At 42.7% G+C, this 17,482-nt stretch overlaps 1 protein-coding gene across 2 annotated transcripts in view; it reads left to right on the forward strand.

Annotated features, from left to right (window-relative positions):
- GABRG3 (gamma-aminobutyric acid type A receptor subunit gamma3) overlaps positions 1-17,482 on the forward strand; it is a 300,100-nt gene that overhangs the window by 21,145 nt on the left and 261,473 nt on the right. For both annotated transcript variants that reach the window (XM_081907666.1, XM_081907665.1), the window contains exon 3: positions 12,398-12,465. In XM_081907666.1, coding sequence (XP_081763792.1) covers positions 12,398-12,465 — 68 coding nt within the window. The remainder of the gene's footprint in view (positions 1-12,397; positions 12,466-17,482) is intronic.

The following is a 17,482-nucleotide window of genomic DNA, read 5'->3' on the forward strand; positions in this document are numbered from 1 at the left end:
GTGCAATGAACCTTCTAATGCAAGCAAGACTTCATTCTCTCCTGCTCCCTTCCATCTCTGCTGCATCTCCTCACACCCCCAAAATCTCCCCAAGAGCAGAAGCGGGGGCTGCAGAAAAGAGGAGAGGAAAGGGAAATCCCATCACGTCCATGTTAGATATTGCCCATTAAGAGTAATTTATCAGCTTAAGTTCATAAAATAAGATTCAAGTAATTGCAGAACGTGGAGAGCTCTAACAGCAAATTGTAAAGAAAAAGAAGTAGAAACCATGTATATTTCAAAAGGGTGTTTTATTAGATTATACGGAAATTTCATGAGGCAAAATTCATGAGGTAAGACTTGCTTAATTGTAAAATGTGGAGACAAATGAAACAAAAATAAATTTATAAGGTGTTAGGGAAATTATCACATAGCACACAAGAGAAGTTTTGGTTAATGATTAATCCACAAGTAGGAAAAACGTAATTCAGCAGAGTATGATGAGGCAAGGTGCGTCGGTTATTAAATTTAGGTACCAATGATACTTACAAAATAAAATCAAACCTCTTCTTACAGCCACGTAATTGAATCAAATTGTACAATTCACATGGAAAAGCTTGGCCAATTTAGATAATTATTAATGTAGGTATTAAGCACATTTGGGAATATAAATAGAAATAGCTATTAAAATGAATTTATGCTTTAAGAAAATGAATGAATTTCTGGTCATATAAACGGTAACTTTATTATTAACTTAATGTAGGTCCAGAGATCTGGGTGAGCAACAAGTGTGTTTGCATTCTGCCAGTTGAAAATGACCTATAGGGCAATCTAATTCCCCTTTTGTGTCTCTCTTGAAGGTGTGGGGGTTAGATGGGCTACAGCTGTCCTGGTTAGCATCCCCCTGGTCACCTGCAGAAATGTGTCAGCTGGTGCTCAGTTTCCCCTTCTGTCCACCCTAAATGGGCAGATGGAAATATGGCTGGTGGTATTTTGATTGATTGATCCATTGATTAACCCATTGATATCGGGGACATCTTCCCAACAGTGGGTCCTGAACCCCTGGCCTACCTGGCAGCAAGCCAGTATGCTAAGTCCAAAGTTCAAATCCACACAAGCAAAGTCCAAAGGGTCAGGAAACTCAGTCCAGGGTCAATCCAAGTAGTCCAGTAGTCAGAACACAGTCGAGAATCAAACCCAAAGCACAGTTCCACAGAGGCCCAGGAACATCCAAGCAAAGGTCAATCAACATGGGCAGCTGAGCAGACACAGCAAGCCAGCTCTGCTTCCCTCTGCAAATCCCTTTGCAGGCTGATTGCAGCACCTGGACTTAACGAGGCAGGTGGCCCTCCCCTGTTCTGAGCTGAGGAATCACACACCTCCTCCCAGAGCTAGTGAGCCCCACCTGGCCAGCTAGGAAGCTGGGCTGTGGGCCTTGGCCTGCCTCATTCTCCTAGAGCTCCCATCTTGCTGCTCCCTACACCTCAAAGCCCACCATGTTCGTGGAGACAGACCCCCCCCCCAGCTCTGCTGATGGGTCCAGTGCATTGACTCCCAGCCCCTCGCTATCCTCCGTCACCCTGTGAGTATTTCCTTCCCCCTCCCCTGCTTGTCCTGGTGTGTCCAGTTCCAGCTATACCCCTTGCCGTCATCATCCTGCTGTGGTTGCTAACAGAAGCCTTTCAATGGGCATTTGATCCTTAGCTGGCCCAGTTGTTCTCACTGGGCCCAATGTGGGTCTAAATACTGTGCCAGAATAAGGCTGGTGCAAAGAGAAGCCGGCCTTGCCATTTCAGCAGGGCTGAGGATGCAACAGCAGCTCCACAACTCAGTGAAGCCCCTTCAGATCATGTGTTTTTGTGTGTGTGTGTATTGCTTCCTTATTTATTTGTCCATGTATTCATGGGCTTGTAGTATTTTTAATACCGGTTCTACTGTTCTGTGGATATTACAGTTATATGTTTTTATTGAATTTTATTATGTATGTGGGTTGTTGGGGTTTTTGTGTGACTGGTAGTACATCACTTTGGGCAAGATAAAGTGACTATCAAATTCAATAAATAAATAAAAATATTACTCTTATGGAGAACCACCTTATAAGTTGGTTCAGTGCCCATTCTGCTGCCCGGCTGCATTAACCTGGCATGCCCAACTTTTGATCCTCACTGGTCATTTGATTTCAGAACAATGTGGCTAAACTCACAAAATGAATGTCAGGTCACACATTGACCTGGTATGTGTGTTCAACATTTGATGTGGAAGCCTAGGTACTGGATCCATCCTGTAGGAAAAAATGAGGTCAGTGAGACCCTTTTCCTTCCCATGGAAGGACTCAGTGCATAGCCAGTGCATAGGATCCAAGTAGTCTTGCATAATGTAGCAAATTCCAACACTTCAATTTGTTGTTGTTTAGTCGTGTCCGACTCTTCGTGACCCCATGGACCAGAGCACGCCAGGCACTTCTGTCTTCCACTGCCTCCCGCAGTTTGGTCAAACTCATGTTTGTAGCTTCGAGAACACTGTCCAACCATCTCGTCCTCTGTCGTCCCCTTCTCCTTGTGCCCTCCATCTTTCCCAGCATCAGGGTCTTTTCCAGGGAGTCTTCTCCTCTCATGAGGTGGCCAAAGTATTGGAGCCTCAGCTTGAGGATCTGTCCTTCCAGTGAGCACTCCGAGCAAATTCCAACACTTCAATATACCATTATTTTAATCACATAGGTGCTGGTGGTATTTTTTCTTCTTCTAATACTTTTTATAAGATATCCATGCTACTGCTATCCATCCAATAGCTTTCTTTGTCCTTTGGTACCTATGTATCCCAAATATCCCAACATCATATCTTGCTAGTACTTCCTCACCACCAGACACCCCTGTCCTTTTCACATCTCCAATAATGAGTGTTATATACTCTAGATAGTCTTAGAGGACTTGTATAGCATCTTATCCACAGTTTTAATGAATTACCAATTAGGACTAATGATGCTGTAGTGCTTGTTTGCATATGTCCAGGTGTATTTTCATACACAACCCAGAATTGGTTCTCCAATTAAAACAGAATAACAGCTTTTAGAGAAAGCCAGGACTGCTTTATTTGATGTGTAAAGGAGATTCATATGTGTGTGTTATACAGGAGGCATTTCAGGGAAGCCCTATTGACTTACATCTGAGTAAACAGGATCAGACTAATTGTTTACATCTGATTCTGGTTTAAAATCTGAAATAAAACTGATATAATTTAAATAGCAGGCATTATAATGTGGTTTAGCTTTATTGCCATGTTTGTCATTCTATTGCACACCAAAGATCTACTCTATAAATGTGTTTATGCATACTCTTACATAGTATGTCAGTTTCACATCATCAGTATTGTTATATTCCACCTCTTCAACAACAACAGAACTGCGGAGAAATGGAAAGTGCATCCTTTTACAATATGGGGATTACGTTCAATTTAGCTGCTGCTAATAAATCCAATATAAATTCTCCATCTGGTTTTTGAATTGCTTCTTTTAGATATCCTAGTAAGATGACCTTGATACATCTAAATCAGGCATGCCCCTAATGTGATTAAAGATTGTTTTCCATAATTGAATCTTGGGACAAGTCCAAAATCTCAGCATTAATGATGTTACGTTCCGGATGAGAATCATGTCCCAAGTTAGATATATCTTTTCATCTGCGAGAAGTCGGGCTCCTGTGCCACTGAGATTGGAGCTAGCAGGTTTTCTTTAGCTGTACCAAAATATGTCACCAGTAAGATATTTGAAGTGCCAATACCCCCCCCCCCCCGACCCCCTGAAGTATAATAATGCAATGTCTGAAGAAGGAAGAAATAACCTTTCACAAGGCCATAAAACTGGCTCAAAGTGGGTCGCGCGCTGGACATTCTCTGACCATTAGTACAGAAGGAGCCCAAGGACAAAACTCTGAAAAGCCCTTGCAGACAGAACCGTCAACAGAAACACTAAAAGTTCAGTAGGAAGATAAAAATGAATGCAACCCAGGAGAGGACCCCAGGAACCAGGGCTAAAACGAGAAGAACAGGATGAGTGACTGTCAAAGGAAGCAGAAAGGCTTAAAAAGAATAAGAATGGAATAAAACCCTTGATTCTTTTTGCCAAGGAAAGATAATTAGAAACTGTATTAAGCTTCTGCTTCATGGAGAAGAAGGCTAAAGCAGATTGAAAAGGGTCATGACTAAGTTAAGTAAGAAATTTGAGATAGCAATGATTTATTATTGCTATTATCATTTAATATCATATAATTGTTTCAGGGATTCTCTTCTAGATCAGATGCATTTTTATCTGTTTATTAGGGGCTGGATCCCCACGCACTCCACTCAACCCCCAGCCTCTCACATAACACACAATCCCCCCAGAGTTCCCCCTTCCCACCCCATGCATCTACTTAGCTTTCTTTTCACCTCCCCAGTCCCATTTCTGCAGCCCCTTCTCTCTTGTGTTCCACAGCCCCTCTTTGCATCAGTTTTCACCATCATCCCCATAACCTCCTACATCTTCCTCCTCGCACCCATTCCACCCACTTATGAAACTAACATCCCCTCCTCTTCTGCACACCCTTCTTAATGCACTCTTTCGGAAAGCAATTTCCCAAATTGAACGCATTTCTGTATGTTATTTTCATTTCTATGCGCATTTTCCATTAGTATATGCACTTTTGTACATATTACTTGGCTGGAGAACTGCATTGTAAAATTCAGAGAAGTGTGAATATTGAAGGATGACTGTGTTTTGCTTGAATCATGGAATCATAGCTTGGATCATTGAATCATGGAGTTGGAAGGGATCGTGAGGAAGATCTAATCCTACCCCATGCAATGCAGGAACCTTTCGTCCAACATGGGGATCAAACCCACAGCCTTGAGATTAAGAGTCTCAAGCTCTACCAACTGAGCTGTGTGTTTTGCTTCATGCTTTGTTCCAGAAATTGTGAACTTGGCAAGTTCCCATTTAAATGCTAACTGAATCAAAATTTTCCCTCCTCTGTACATAGCATATTAGGGTGCATTATACTGTTAGAGGGACCAGTGCCGGATTTGTGGTCCAAACCACTGAGCCTTGGACTTGCCGATCAAAAGGTTGGCAGTTCGATTCCCTGCGATGGGGTGAGCTCCCGTTATTTGGTCCCAGCTCCTGCCAACCTAGCAGTTTGAAAGCATGCCAAAAAGTGCAAGTAGATAAATACGTACCATTCTGGAAGGGAAGGTAAATGGCGTTTCCGTGCGCTGCTCTGGTGTCGCTGTTCTGTTGTGCCAGAAGCGGCTTAGTCATGCTGGCCACATGACCTGGAAAAACTGTCTGCGGAGTGGGCAAACGCCGGCTCCCTCAGCCTGTAAAGTGAGATGAGCGCTGCAACCCCAGAGTTGTTGGCAACTGGACTTAACTGTCAGGGGTCCCTTTACCTTTATACTGTTAGAACATTGGCTCATCTAGCTCAGCATTGTGTACTCTGACTGGCAGCAGCTCCCTAGGATCTCCAGCAGATGTCTTTCTCATCATCCACTGAACTTCAGAGCAAAGCATCTACTCTGTTGCTAACTTAAGGCTCCCCTGCCCCCACCAAAGCAGTGCCTTTGAGAACTAACACGTCACCATTGTGACTCTACTAACTCCTGGAAGGACTCCCCACCCCTTTCTTCTTCCCCACAGGCTTTCCCCTGTCACTCATTGACTCACAATGTGGCCTTTGAATTGTCCCCTCTTATGCAGGCCAAGAGCATCCAAGGTGGGGATGCAGGGAGATGTAAGGCACCCAACAGGCCAAGGCACTCAGTGGAGACCAATGGTTATGTTCATCATTTTATGTGCTTTGGTGATCACAAATATGTGCATCATCATATTGCAATTTTAAATGAAATCTCCCCTTTTTTTAAAAAAAAAAAACACCCATTAGGCATCTTTCTACCCCTGTGGGCTTTCCATTAAACAGAACAGATATGCCAAAGTCTTAATCATTTTCGATATGTAATCTATTAAATGCGGTGCAAAACAATTTAAACAGGAAAGCGAAATACTGTCAAATCCAGGGAGGCTGCTGTAGATTTGTGCCGGCGCACATGGAGGCAGAATTTATCCCCTTGATTTACAGCTACAAGATCTGTGCTTAGTGGAAATTGTCAGATGTATTTTGCCAACTCTCCAAATAACCAGGATAACCTTTATTCATGTTTTCATTAGTTTCATCAATGGCCTTCTTAATTAGAAACAGGATGCTTGGATATTACAACGTATGTGACAAACAACTAGACAGCTCTAAACATTTGTCATTTGGTGCTACCAGATGTCAGCCTGGCAGTGTTGAAATTTGGACACATTTCCTCCCCCCCTTTTTTTTCATGGAAAATAACCACCCTGCATTAAGAACTGTTTCAAAGAGGTTGATTTGAGCAGGCTGATATCTCTGCTGACATCCTTTAATCATTCTTCCACCTATGATATACATGTAAATGTTATGGTTGCTGACAGCACTTTCAAACTATTTTTGTCTCATCCCTCTGACAAAGAAACACTGGAGAGCTAGAGATCCATTTACAATCTGACTGACAGATTTGAGAAGAGCTAGCATGAACATTATTCTACCTGCCCACTAGGCAATATGACTGCGGGGGATGACCTCTGTCTCATGACAGAAGGCTCCAGACCCATGACTAAAATAAAGCCTTTAAAAATATGCATTTTTGACTATTCTATTGTGTCACCCGACTGAATGGATGGGGAATCTATGACCTTCCAGTTGTTGCTAGACTGCAACTCCCATTGTTCATGACCACTTGCCAAACTAGCAAGGGCTGATGGGAGTTAGTGCCAACAATATCTGGTGGACCACACGTTCCCCTCCTCTCTCCAGCTGGAACATTTGATAGAACTAATCATTTGTGTGTCTATTTTCCTTAAGTGTGGAAGTACCATAATTACATGCTCACCTTTCTTACACTCTTTGTTTGGCACATGTGAAGGAGTAGAAATTCTAATTGGGGTGGAGAACTGGTGAACCCCTAGATGTTGCTGGAATCCAACTCCCAGCCACCTCAAGGAAGAATGGTCAATGACAGGAATGATGGGAGTTGTAGTTTAGCAACATTTGGGTGTTGGTGCCACAAGTTAGCCACCCGGTTCTAGATCATTTCAATATGACATGACTCTGGCCTTCCATAGGCATCTGGGTAGAAACTCTGGAAAAGCAGGATGCTTGGCTAGGTAGCTTTTTGTTCTGATCTAGCAGGGCTTTTCTTTTGTTTAAAGAATGTATCAAACTGATCTTCCACTGTGGTACTCTCTAGTACTTTGCAGGGGGATTCCACCTGCAAGCAGATAGTTCTAGCCAGTATGGTGTAGTGGTTAAGAGCGGTAGTCTTGTAATCTGGGGAACCGGGTTCGCGTCTCCACTCCTCCACATGCAGCTGCTGGGTGACCTTGGTCTAGTTACACTTCTTTGAAGTCTCTCAGCCTCACTCACCTCACAGAGTGTTTGTGGTGGGGGAGGAAGGGAAAGGAGAATGTTAGCCGCTTTGAGACTCCTTTGGGTAGTGATAAAGTGGTAGTGATAAAGAAGAGAACTCTTCTTCTTCTTCTTCTTCTTCTTCTTCTTCTTCTTCTTCTTCTTCTTCTTCTTCTTCCTCTTCTGTGACATATGCAAGTTCCAGGGAAACCAGTTATTACCTTGTATTGTCGTCTACAAGTTTCACTGATTGCATGTGTATTGAAGGGTCCTGGACCAAGAATCATGGTATACAATTGCATAGCTAAACCTTCCTAATAGGGAGGATTAGCAATGAGACAAGGAGTCAGTGCCAAGTGTAATCAAATGCATGGTTTATTGCAGAAATAGAAATGTCAAGTAATAGCTTTCTGACTGGTCCAAAAGCTTTTGGTTAAATCCACAGAAGGCTGAGAGAATCGGGGCAGATAGGTCAGGCAGGAACAATGTGCTGAGCATAGAATCATAGAGTTGGAAGGGATACCAAGGGCCATCTAGTCCAACCCCCTGCATGGAATCAACGAAAAGGTTGATACCTTTAAAAAGGGAGGGCAGAGCAGTAGGCCCTAAGTTAGAAGGAGGGGGCTAAATTAGTGGTAGGGAACCTATGGCCTGTGGGCCTCAATGGGCTTCCCTTTGGTCCATAAGCCATTTAGTCCATCAGTTGCTGTGTCCTCCAGAAGCTATTGGACTACAGCTTGCACCAGTTGCAGCCAGCATGCCCAATGGTCAAGGCAGATGATGGAAGTTGAAGTCCAGCAACATCAGGAAAGCACCACATTGGCTACCCCTGCTCTCAAGAGGAAATGCCATGTTTTTCAGTTTTCCTCTAGCCTCTTTTCCATCTTCCAAACCCTGGGGCTCAATCCAAACTTGAGAAGTAAGGCACAGCCATTTCCCCCTTCCCTTCTGTATAGTCTGGGAGTGTGATCGAGAACTCCAGGGACACAATCTAGGGGCCTTGTCTTTCCACTTTCAACACGTAAAGAGAGCAGGGCTCATTGAAGCATGCCTTCTTTTGCCTGCTATTGTAAGTTCTTCAAGATGTTTGAATTCTTGACAACACAACAGGTGTCATAAAGTTCACACTGCCCCAGTTCAAGAGGAACGGATTCGGAGATTCACAGACACTTTGATTGTCATCTGCCTACATTGTGCTGCCCTCTGCTTTTCCCCCCGGTCCATGCAATACTTCTTAAAATTATACCTATTATGGATTTCTAGAGGTTCCTCAATTATTTCATTTTGCAACTTCTCCTCTTAAGAGGAGCAGCAGGAAGATTGCCATTTGTTTTCAGTTGCGTTACAATCAGGGTTACATTGATTAATCAGTCGTATTTGTTCTGATTTCCGTTTTTGATTGCTGAAGCCAGGGCTTCAGTTCATCTGAGGCTATTCTTTGAGTTCAGCGTGAGTTTCTGGATTTAATTAACTCTCCCAAATTGTCCCAGAACAGTCTTTATTCAACTCTACAGATGAGAACAACTTGAATCTGGCTACCGGATTATTATTATTTTAAAACCCTTCAGTTAGTTTTTACTCATCCCCCCCCAATATATGACTTGTCAGCAATTACATAAAGTTTTAGAAAGACTGAAATTCATCCATGTCCACCCTACATTTAGTCTGAATTCAAATTTCTAACTTTTAATTAGATGGCCAAAAGGCTTGCATGGAAAAAATATTTCTACACTGTATTGTATCATTATAAATTAAAGGATATTTCAGATTCTTGGTTCCGTTCTCTTCTTGCTATTTTTTAAACTGACCGGCAATGTCAAGTTTTAGAAATACACACAAGTTCAAACTGCAGAAGATGGGGGAGAAACGTCATACCCAATTGGCAGCGAAGTGAACCCTGGTCTATTTGTGTTTCTTCTGCCTCTCAGGAGCTCACCATTTTATGCTCACAGCAACCCTCTGGGATAGGTTAAGCTAAGAAATAGCAACCTGCCCAAGGCTATCCACTGATCTCTGTGACATGAATAAACAGGAATCTGAACCCATGTCTTCACGGTTGAAATCCAACACTTTCCCACATTTGAGATTTTATATTTCACTAGTACAGTCCCCATGAAATCATTTTATGTAATTAATGCTAGTCATGTAAATATAACCAATGGGATTTAAAAACAGAAATATTTGAAAGCTCCCCCCCCCTCATTTATGTTTTATGTGCCTGCAAGATCATTAGTATTTTGAACTACGCAAGGATTATTCAAGCATCTTGGGATGTGTGTACATCATCACAGGTACAAATGAGGAATGCAAGAATTGCCATGCTGAATCAGACCCACAGCTCATCTAGCATTCCTACCCCACCCCCCATGGCTAGCCAAGGAAGCTCACAAACAGGGCAAGAGAGAGAAAACCACCTGCTGTTTGTCCCTGGTCACTGGTATTCAGAACATGCCCCATTCTGAACATGGAGGCTCCTTGCGTAGCCACTCTACCTAATCAAGAGGGACGCGGGTGGCGCTGTGGTCTAAACCACTGAGCCTTTTGGGCTTGCCAATCAGAAGGTTGGCGGTTCGGTGATGGGGTGAGCTCCCATTGCTCTGTCCAAATTCCTGCCAACCTAACAGTTCAAAAGCACACCAGTGCAAGTAGATAAATAGGTACCACTGGGGCGGGAAGGTAAACGGTGTTTCCGTGCGCTCTGGATTTCGTCACGGTCCTCCTTTGTCCCAGAAACTGTTTAGTCATGCTGGCCACATGACCCAGATGTCTGTCTGCAGACAAACGTCAGCTCCCTTGGCCTGAAAGCGAGATGAGCGCTGCAACCCCATAGTCACCTTTGACTGGACTTAACCATTCAAGGGTCCTTTACCTACCTAAACAAGAACAGTGCACCACCAATGCTAGTGCACCTTATAAGCCATGTCCTGCTGCCAAGCTTCATGGACCAGGCAAAATTATTCAAGTGGATTGAGACATTTCTTGCACTATCATTATCATCAGTAGATTGATCAATAGTATTTGGCAGAATTCATGACCATATATATATATATTTCATGGCACAATATTTACTTCACCCTCCCTTTGTTATTATAATGTTTTAGTACAGCAATAAATTCTATTCTCAATTTTTATTGTGAGTCAATGGTATATTATACCTACCGTGACGGCCACCTCCCAGCCACCCTGGTCTCATGCTGTCTGGGGGGAGGGCGATTCCAGGTAACAGAGGGCTGTCATCTGCTCATTCTGCTTTAGAAAACTGCACCAGATAAAGCAGTGCTGTCAACAAGGCTGCCCTTTTTCAACCAGCCTCTGCATTACCTTGGGGGTCTCCCTGAACAGTGGCGTAGCGTGGGTTGTCAGCACCCGGGGCAAGGCAAGTAGGTAGGTTCCCCCTAACCCATGGATTTGCGCCCCCTAACCCTAATCCCCAGATGTTGCGCCCGGTGCGGCCGGCCTCCCCCCCTGCACTCCCCACACTACACCACTGTCCCTGAAGCCAATCAATGGCTTCTAAAGTGGGGGGTGTTACTATAAGAAGAGACCACCCCAGGTTTATGAAACAGGGACAAATAGACCAAGTGTCCACCCCATTTCCCAGCTCCAAAATACTATAGGGGGGCATTCTGTTTCAGCCCTTATGTGGAGGTGTCCATGGTAGTCTATTTCTGTATATATGCACTCTACATTCAAAGCACATTTAAAACACCAACACCCCCCCCCCAAATTTCCTGGAAACTTTAATTTTTAAGGGTGCTCAGAATTGTACAGCTGTGTGAGGTAAACTCCAGTCTGCAAGATTCTTGGGTTGTTTGGGTGCTTTAAATGAACTTTAAATGTATGGTGTAGGCAAACTAAGGCCTGGGAGCCAGATCCAGCCCAATCGCCTTCTAAATCCGGCCTGCGAATGGTCTGGGAATCAGCATGTTTTTACATAAGTAGAATGTGTCCTTTTATTTAAAATGCATCTCTGGGTTATTTGTGGGGCCTGCATGGTGGTTTTACATGAGTAGAATGTGTGCTTTTATTTAAAATGCATCTCTGGGTTATTTGTGGGACATAGGAATTCGTTCATTCCACACACACCCCAAAAAAATATAGTCCGGCCCCCCACAAGGTCTGAGGGACAGTGGACCGGCCCCCTGCTGAAAAAGTTTGCTGACCCCTGCACTGTATTCACAGCCTGTGTGGCTAGTGATACTATATATAGTTTAGTCACTAGGTGGCACTGGATTTAGTTGTGTCTAGGCAGAGGCAGAAGTATCCAATTACTGTTCTTTTATCGTTTTATTCCCAACATTTGCATAGTGCTTTTCACCACCGAATGGTCACAAAGCAGTTTCCAATTATGCTCAGTAAAGCAAGCTATCAGTCAACGTAGCACGGTATTTTAAACTCTACAACGCAAACAAATTACTGTAGATTCCACAAATAGTCACAACATTTCAACACAGCAAACAACCCTCTGAAAGAGAAACGATAAAGTTCATGTGTAGCTTTCTGATTGGTATGTCCTCTAAGCTTTCCCTGATACAGTGTCTCTTCTGATCCCTGGCAGATTGAGTCAGTTTCAGGGTCTTCCATCCAGAGGGTGGGAGCAGGAGGAGCTGCAGATGGACTGAGGGACTGGCTGATGGTGAGAAGGCCAACCCACAAAAGCAGCCCCCTCCATTGAGTTATGGAGTTCCAAATGTGGCTCCAGAGAAAAAGAAAGGAGGACTACAGAGTCCTGTACACCAGAGTATACACCAAATGAATTCATTCCCAAAATGTTGCTTAAAAAGAGAGAGAGGATTTTAGAAGAGTTCTTGGAGGGGGGAGGAAATGGTCTGTGCTGTGCTGTTGTTTCAAAACAGATTTGAGATGGGAAGGCTATAATTACAGAAATGTTAAACATGATGCCCTGTGTTGTCTCCAGGGCACTATTAAATGCTGCTTTTTTTTCTTTCTTTCTTTCACAGTGAAACCAACTGTCATTGATGTTGACATTTATGTTAATAGCATTGGCCCCGTGTCATCAATAAATATGGTAAGTGTCTTCCAGTCAATGATTTTATTGGCATCGCTGCTCATGCCATCCGCATCTGATCCCCTTAATTTTTACTAAAACATGAGACGAGGTGAAGTGTTATGGTTGCTCTTGTCGCTGTATTTTCTGATCTGGTTCTGCTTTCCTGACAATTCTTTGTCCCTTTATTGAGGGAGGCCAGGACGGTGCAGGCAGGAGAGAGCTGATGATCAGCAGTATCATGCTGTGATCTGTCTGCCACAGAAAAAACACTTGAAAATGATGCATATTCCATTTATCTTTGGGAAATATGCTTGCCCCGACGTTGCAAGCAATGGTGAAACAATGCTGACCGCAGAAAACGTGGCGATGTAAACTAACACTGCACTCCTATGCCTGTGTCTACTCAGAAGTCAGTCCTGCTACTCTTGGTGGGGTTTACTACTGGGTAATTGCGCCTAAATAAATTGCAGTCATGTGTTTTGCCATTGAAAGACTGGTCTGATATCTTTTGGAAGTCTGCATGTCAACATGGTGGACTCACTGCAACCAAGGCATTGACTGCTGAACTGTCTCCAAGTTTGGGGGAGTCCAGGATATTGTAAGGGAACATCTGCTCCCCTCTTAAAGAGGCTGTGACACAGATGGAAACTGATGTTGTGTGACTCATCATCCATCAGTGGTAGGTAGTAGCCATTGGAACCGGTACTGAGGAAGGAAAAGGAGTCCAACAGGAGGTGTACTCAAAGCCTACAATAAATTTTGATGTGGGTGGCGCTGTGGTCTAAACCACTGAGCCACTTGGGCTTGCCAATCAGAAGGTCGGCAGTTTGGATCCCCATGATGGGGTGAGCTCCCGTTGCTCTGTCCCAGCTCCTGCCAACCTAGCAGTTCGAAAGCACACCAGTGCAAGTAGATAAATAGGTAGCACTGCAGTGGGAAGGTAAATGGTGTTTCCCTGCGTTCTGGTTTCCGTCACGGTGTTCCGTTGGGCCAGAAGCAGTTTAGTCATGACCCGGAAAGCTGTCTGTGGACAAACGCTGGCTCGCTTGGCCTAAAAGCGAGATGAGTGCTGCAACCCCATAGTCCCTTTGACTTGACTTAACTGTCCAGGAGTCCTTTACCTTACTACTATCAATGGAGACAACTAATTCTCATTATCTCTCCATCTTCCTCACTATTGAGTGTCCAAAAGGCAATGTGATAGGCAGAAGGAGATTGTGACTAGCACTGCCTCCTGGACAAGATGTAAGAAGCAGGCTGGGGGCAGGGGGTTGGCTGGGGGCAGACTGAGGTTGGTGAGGCAGTGTTGGTGAGGTTTCACAATCCTTTTTATTCTTCTGCTACTGTAACTTTGTGAGATTGTAGTTCGTTTATGAGTGCTTTCATTGTTGTGAATTTAAGTGCATTGTAGATTGCTTTAATGTAAAGTGTGCTACCTTGTTGTGAGTCTTTTAGAAATTCACAAATAAGTGCACTAAAGATACTATCCTCTACACACTTAGCCTGGGAGGAAGACAAATTGAAATTGGTGGAGCTCCCTTCTAAGTAGACATGCACAGGATCACACTTTAACAATAATGTTTGGGTTTCTTTAAAGCACTTTTTAAATGCATAACTCTTATCAGCAAGGCAAAAATACATTTGTACTTAAAACCACATTTGTTCCCATCCAGTGAACTTGGCAGTGCCATTTTATAACACAATGAATATCTCTCTGAGCTATCTGTAGAGTACATATGCACAGTTAACTAACACTTAATGGTTTGTGGTGCACAGGCAAAGCTTTAGTTGCAGGAGGCTATGCAATAAATTATGTGAATGAATCTGCTGCTCTACAGTGTACATGATTTAATTCTGTTTTTAGCAGTGATTCTGACCATAAAGGACATTTGGAGCTGAACTCAGAAGAAATTAGGGATGTAGTCTTGTACATACTTATTTGGGAGTAATTATCACTGGGAGTAAATCCCAGTCACAGTGCGGGTTACTTTGGGGTAGGGTTGTGCTAGTAATTCTACTTCCTTATTTTTATTCAGATACAGAATATCATGATGGTACAACAAATTAGTATAGGCTAAATTACTCTTTCTTAGACTTATTTCTTCTTCCGTGTAACAATGCTCTTTGCTGTGATGTTCAGTTCTGTTGGAATGTTTGGCTTAATCCTACTCACAATGGAAACTTCTAATGCCAATAATTTTATTGGGAAACAGCAGCTACCAAATTCTAAATAATGACCCTGATCCAGAGAGAAATGTTGATACTTAAATGCAATTGAAATTAATGAAATCGTACATGCTACTGGCTTGTTCTGTTGATTTCTGTAGGACTTCAAGTAATTTTCTTTGAATCAAGGTTAATTAAAATCTGTTTTCTTTGCTTATTGAAGGGCTGGGGTTTCCTCCCAAAGAATTTGGTGTCTGTGTGTGTGAGAGAGGGATGCTTTGTTTATCAAGGTGGCATCTCTGTGTGTCCATTAGTGGAGAGAAAATGGGGGGGGGGGATGAAGGCTAATCAATTCGAACATTCATATGTTGCCAGGATTCAATGAGTGTGGAATTTGGGTCGCTACAAGACCAGGAGTTCTTTCTTTAATTTCGCACTAGCTGGGGTAAACACAGGATAACATAATTTCACATCTTGTGTGCTTGTGTAGAGGTGGGAATCCACAAGTGACTGTAAGTTAGAAGCATTTTAGTAGCGCAGTACCACTGGATTCCTCACCCTGCAATTTTGATTATGATGTTTGCTGTATCAGAATATTATGGTCAGTATGTTAAAGCTGAACATAGTATTAGATCAGGGAGGTCAAGAGAGGAGTCTTGTTGTTTGGCAAACCAAGACATCCATAGACACTGCCCTGGCTTGAGCCCAAGGAGGTCACTTCAGTCCTGCTAACATAGTGGTTTGACTTCACCCCTGGAGGCACACTCCATTGTCTCTCAAGGCAGATGGATGCCAACAAATATGAGATACTTCCCATGTAGATCACCCTGAACAACTTGGTGGAGGAATAGGGTAAACCAGGGATGTATACATTTATATAGTTGTAGCTGCCCCATTTTTATTTTTATTTTACTTTGAAATTGTTTGTTTGGTTGCTTATTGCAATTGTGGGCAATTCTGCTGGGCAAAAATCAAGCTACAAATATGAGAAAGAAATGAATTTCACCCTCTGGACATAGGTGGTTACTCTGCAAAGTCCATAATATTGTTGGAATTTCTGCAATCAGGCTCTGCCTATCCTGGCATCTAATTTGAACTCAGGATAAATTTAAAGTCCATCTGCTACCATGTAAACGTGGCATATCAGTGATCTGCATGACTCCACCCAGATTTGGTTGCACAAGACATACACACATGAATGCATTTCTTATGCCTGTCTCTGCTCTGACTTGGCACACCACATTTTGTCTCATTTGTTCGAAAGAGGACAAATGCTTAATATGCATTTATTAAGCAACATGAGTCAGAAGAGCCCATGCTGTATGCAGGTTGCACAAGCCATCGCCGCTGATTTGTTGTTACGGGAGAAAAAGATAATTGGCTATTTGTCAATTCTAAGGCTGAAGCAGATGGTTCCCTTGCTGGGCAAACTTTGCTTTTACCTGAAGAAAAATGAATCAAATACATTACTTTGACTGAAGATGTCAGTTGCCCCAGTACTTTCTGCACACTCCATCTTTTGTTTGTTTGTTTCAGTCATTCATCAGGAAATGCACATTCCATATTTTCTTACCAAGATTAATCTTTTCACCGGAAGCTCAAGGGCTTAGGTTTTATCTGCATCTTCAGGAGACCAAGTGATGGGTCATTTGCCCTGCAGTTTGGAATGGCTCTAAGGAACCATGTTAAACAGAGGTCCATAAAAAATTTTAAATGATCAGTCAGCCAATCACTTAATTTGCATGCTGCCTTTCCAAGGTTAAAACCATGCTCAAAGTGGCTGAAACATATGAAAAATTACATAACTACAAACATATCATAACAACAAACAAAACATCAAAAGGTACATACTGAATAGAACAATTTATACACCTATCATAAGATACAAAATGAAGATACAAAAAAGTAACAGCAACAACCAACCAACCAAACAAAAACCCCTAATAATACTGTACCTCAGCCTATTGAACTGTTGTCCAGCTCTCATGTTCCATGCTTGGATTCATAGGAGTACAGTAGTACCTCGGGTTACATATGCTTCAGGTTACATACGCTTCAGGTTACAGGCTCCGCTAACCCGGAAATAGTGCTTCAGGTTAAGAACTTTGCTTCAGGATGAGAACAGAAATTGTGCTCCGGCGGCGCGGCAGCAGCAGGAGGCCCCATTAGCTAAAGTGGTGCTTCAGGTTAAGAACAGTTTCAGGTTAAATACGGACCTCCGGAATGAATAAAGTACTTAACCTGAGGTACCACTGTACTGAACACTTAACTATGTAGGAAATTCTACTTTCTAATAAAATATGCAGCCCAGTAGTTGTCTTTATAAAAAACTGTTTGTCACTCGGTTATGACCAATTCAAATGGTTAAATGTTCTGCCTATTGCAAATTCTAACTTACAGTAAAGTAGCTTTTGTATGGAATGCAGGCAATATCCAATAAGTCTTGCTCAGAGTGTACCCATAGACCTGAGTTAGACTGATTTTGGGTACCACTCTGTATATTTTAACTTTTGTATGGAATGCAGGCAATATCCAATAAGTCTTGCTCAGAGTGAACCCATAGACCTGAGTTAGACTGATTTTGGGTACCACTCTGTATATTTTAACTTTTGTATGTTTTGATACTAGTACCAAAGTTATCTATGTATCATCTATGTATCATCTATCTATCTATCTATCATCTATCTATCTATCTATCATCTATCTATCTATCTATCTATCTATCTATCTATCTATCTATCATCTATCTATCTATCATCTATCTATCATCTATCAATCTACCATCTATCTATGTATCATCATCATCATCTATCTATTAATAATATTATTATTTATACCCTGCCCATCTGGCTGGGTTGTCTCAGCCACT

The sequence above is a fragment of the Podarcis melisellensis genome (assembly GCF_964234715.1).
Source record: "Podarcis melisellensis genome assembly, chromosome: 4".
NCBI lineage: Eukaryota > Metazoa > Chordata > Lepidosauria > Squamata > Lacertidae > Podarcis > Podarcis melisellensis.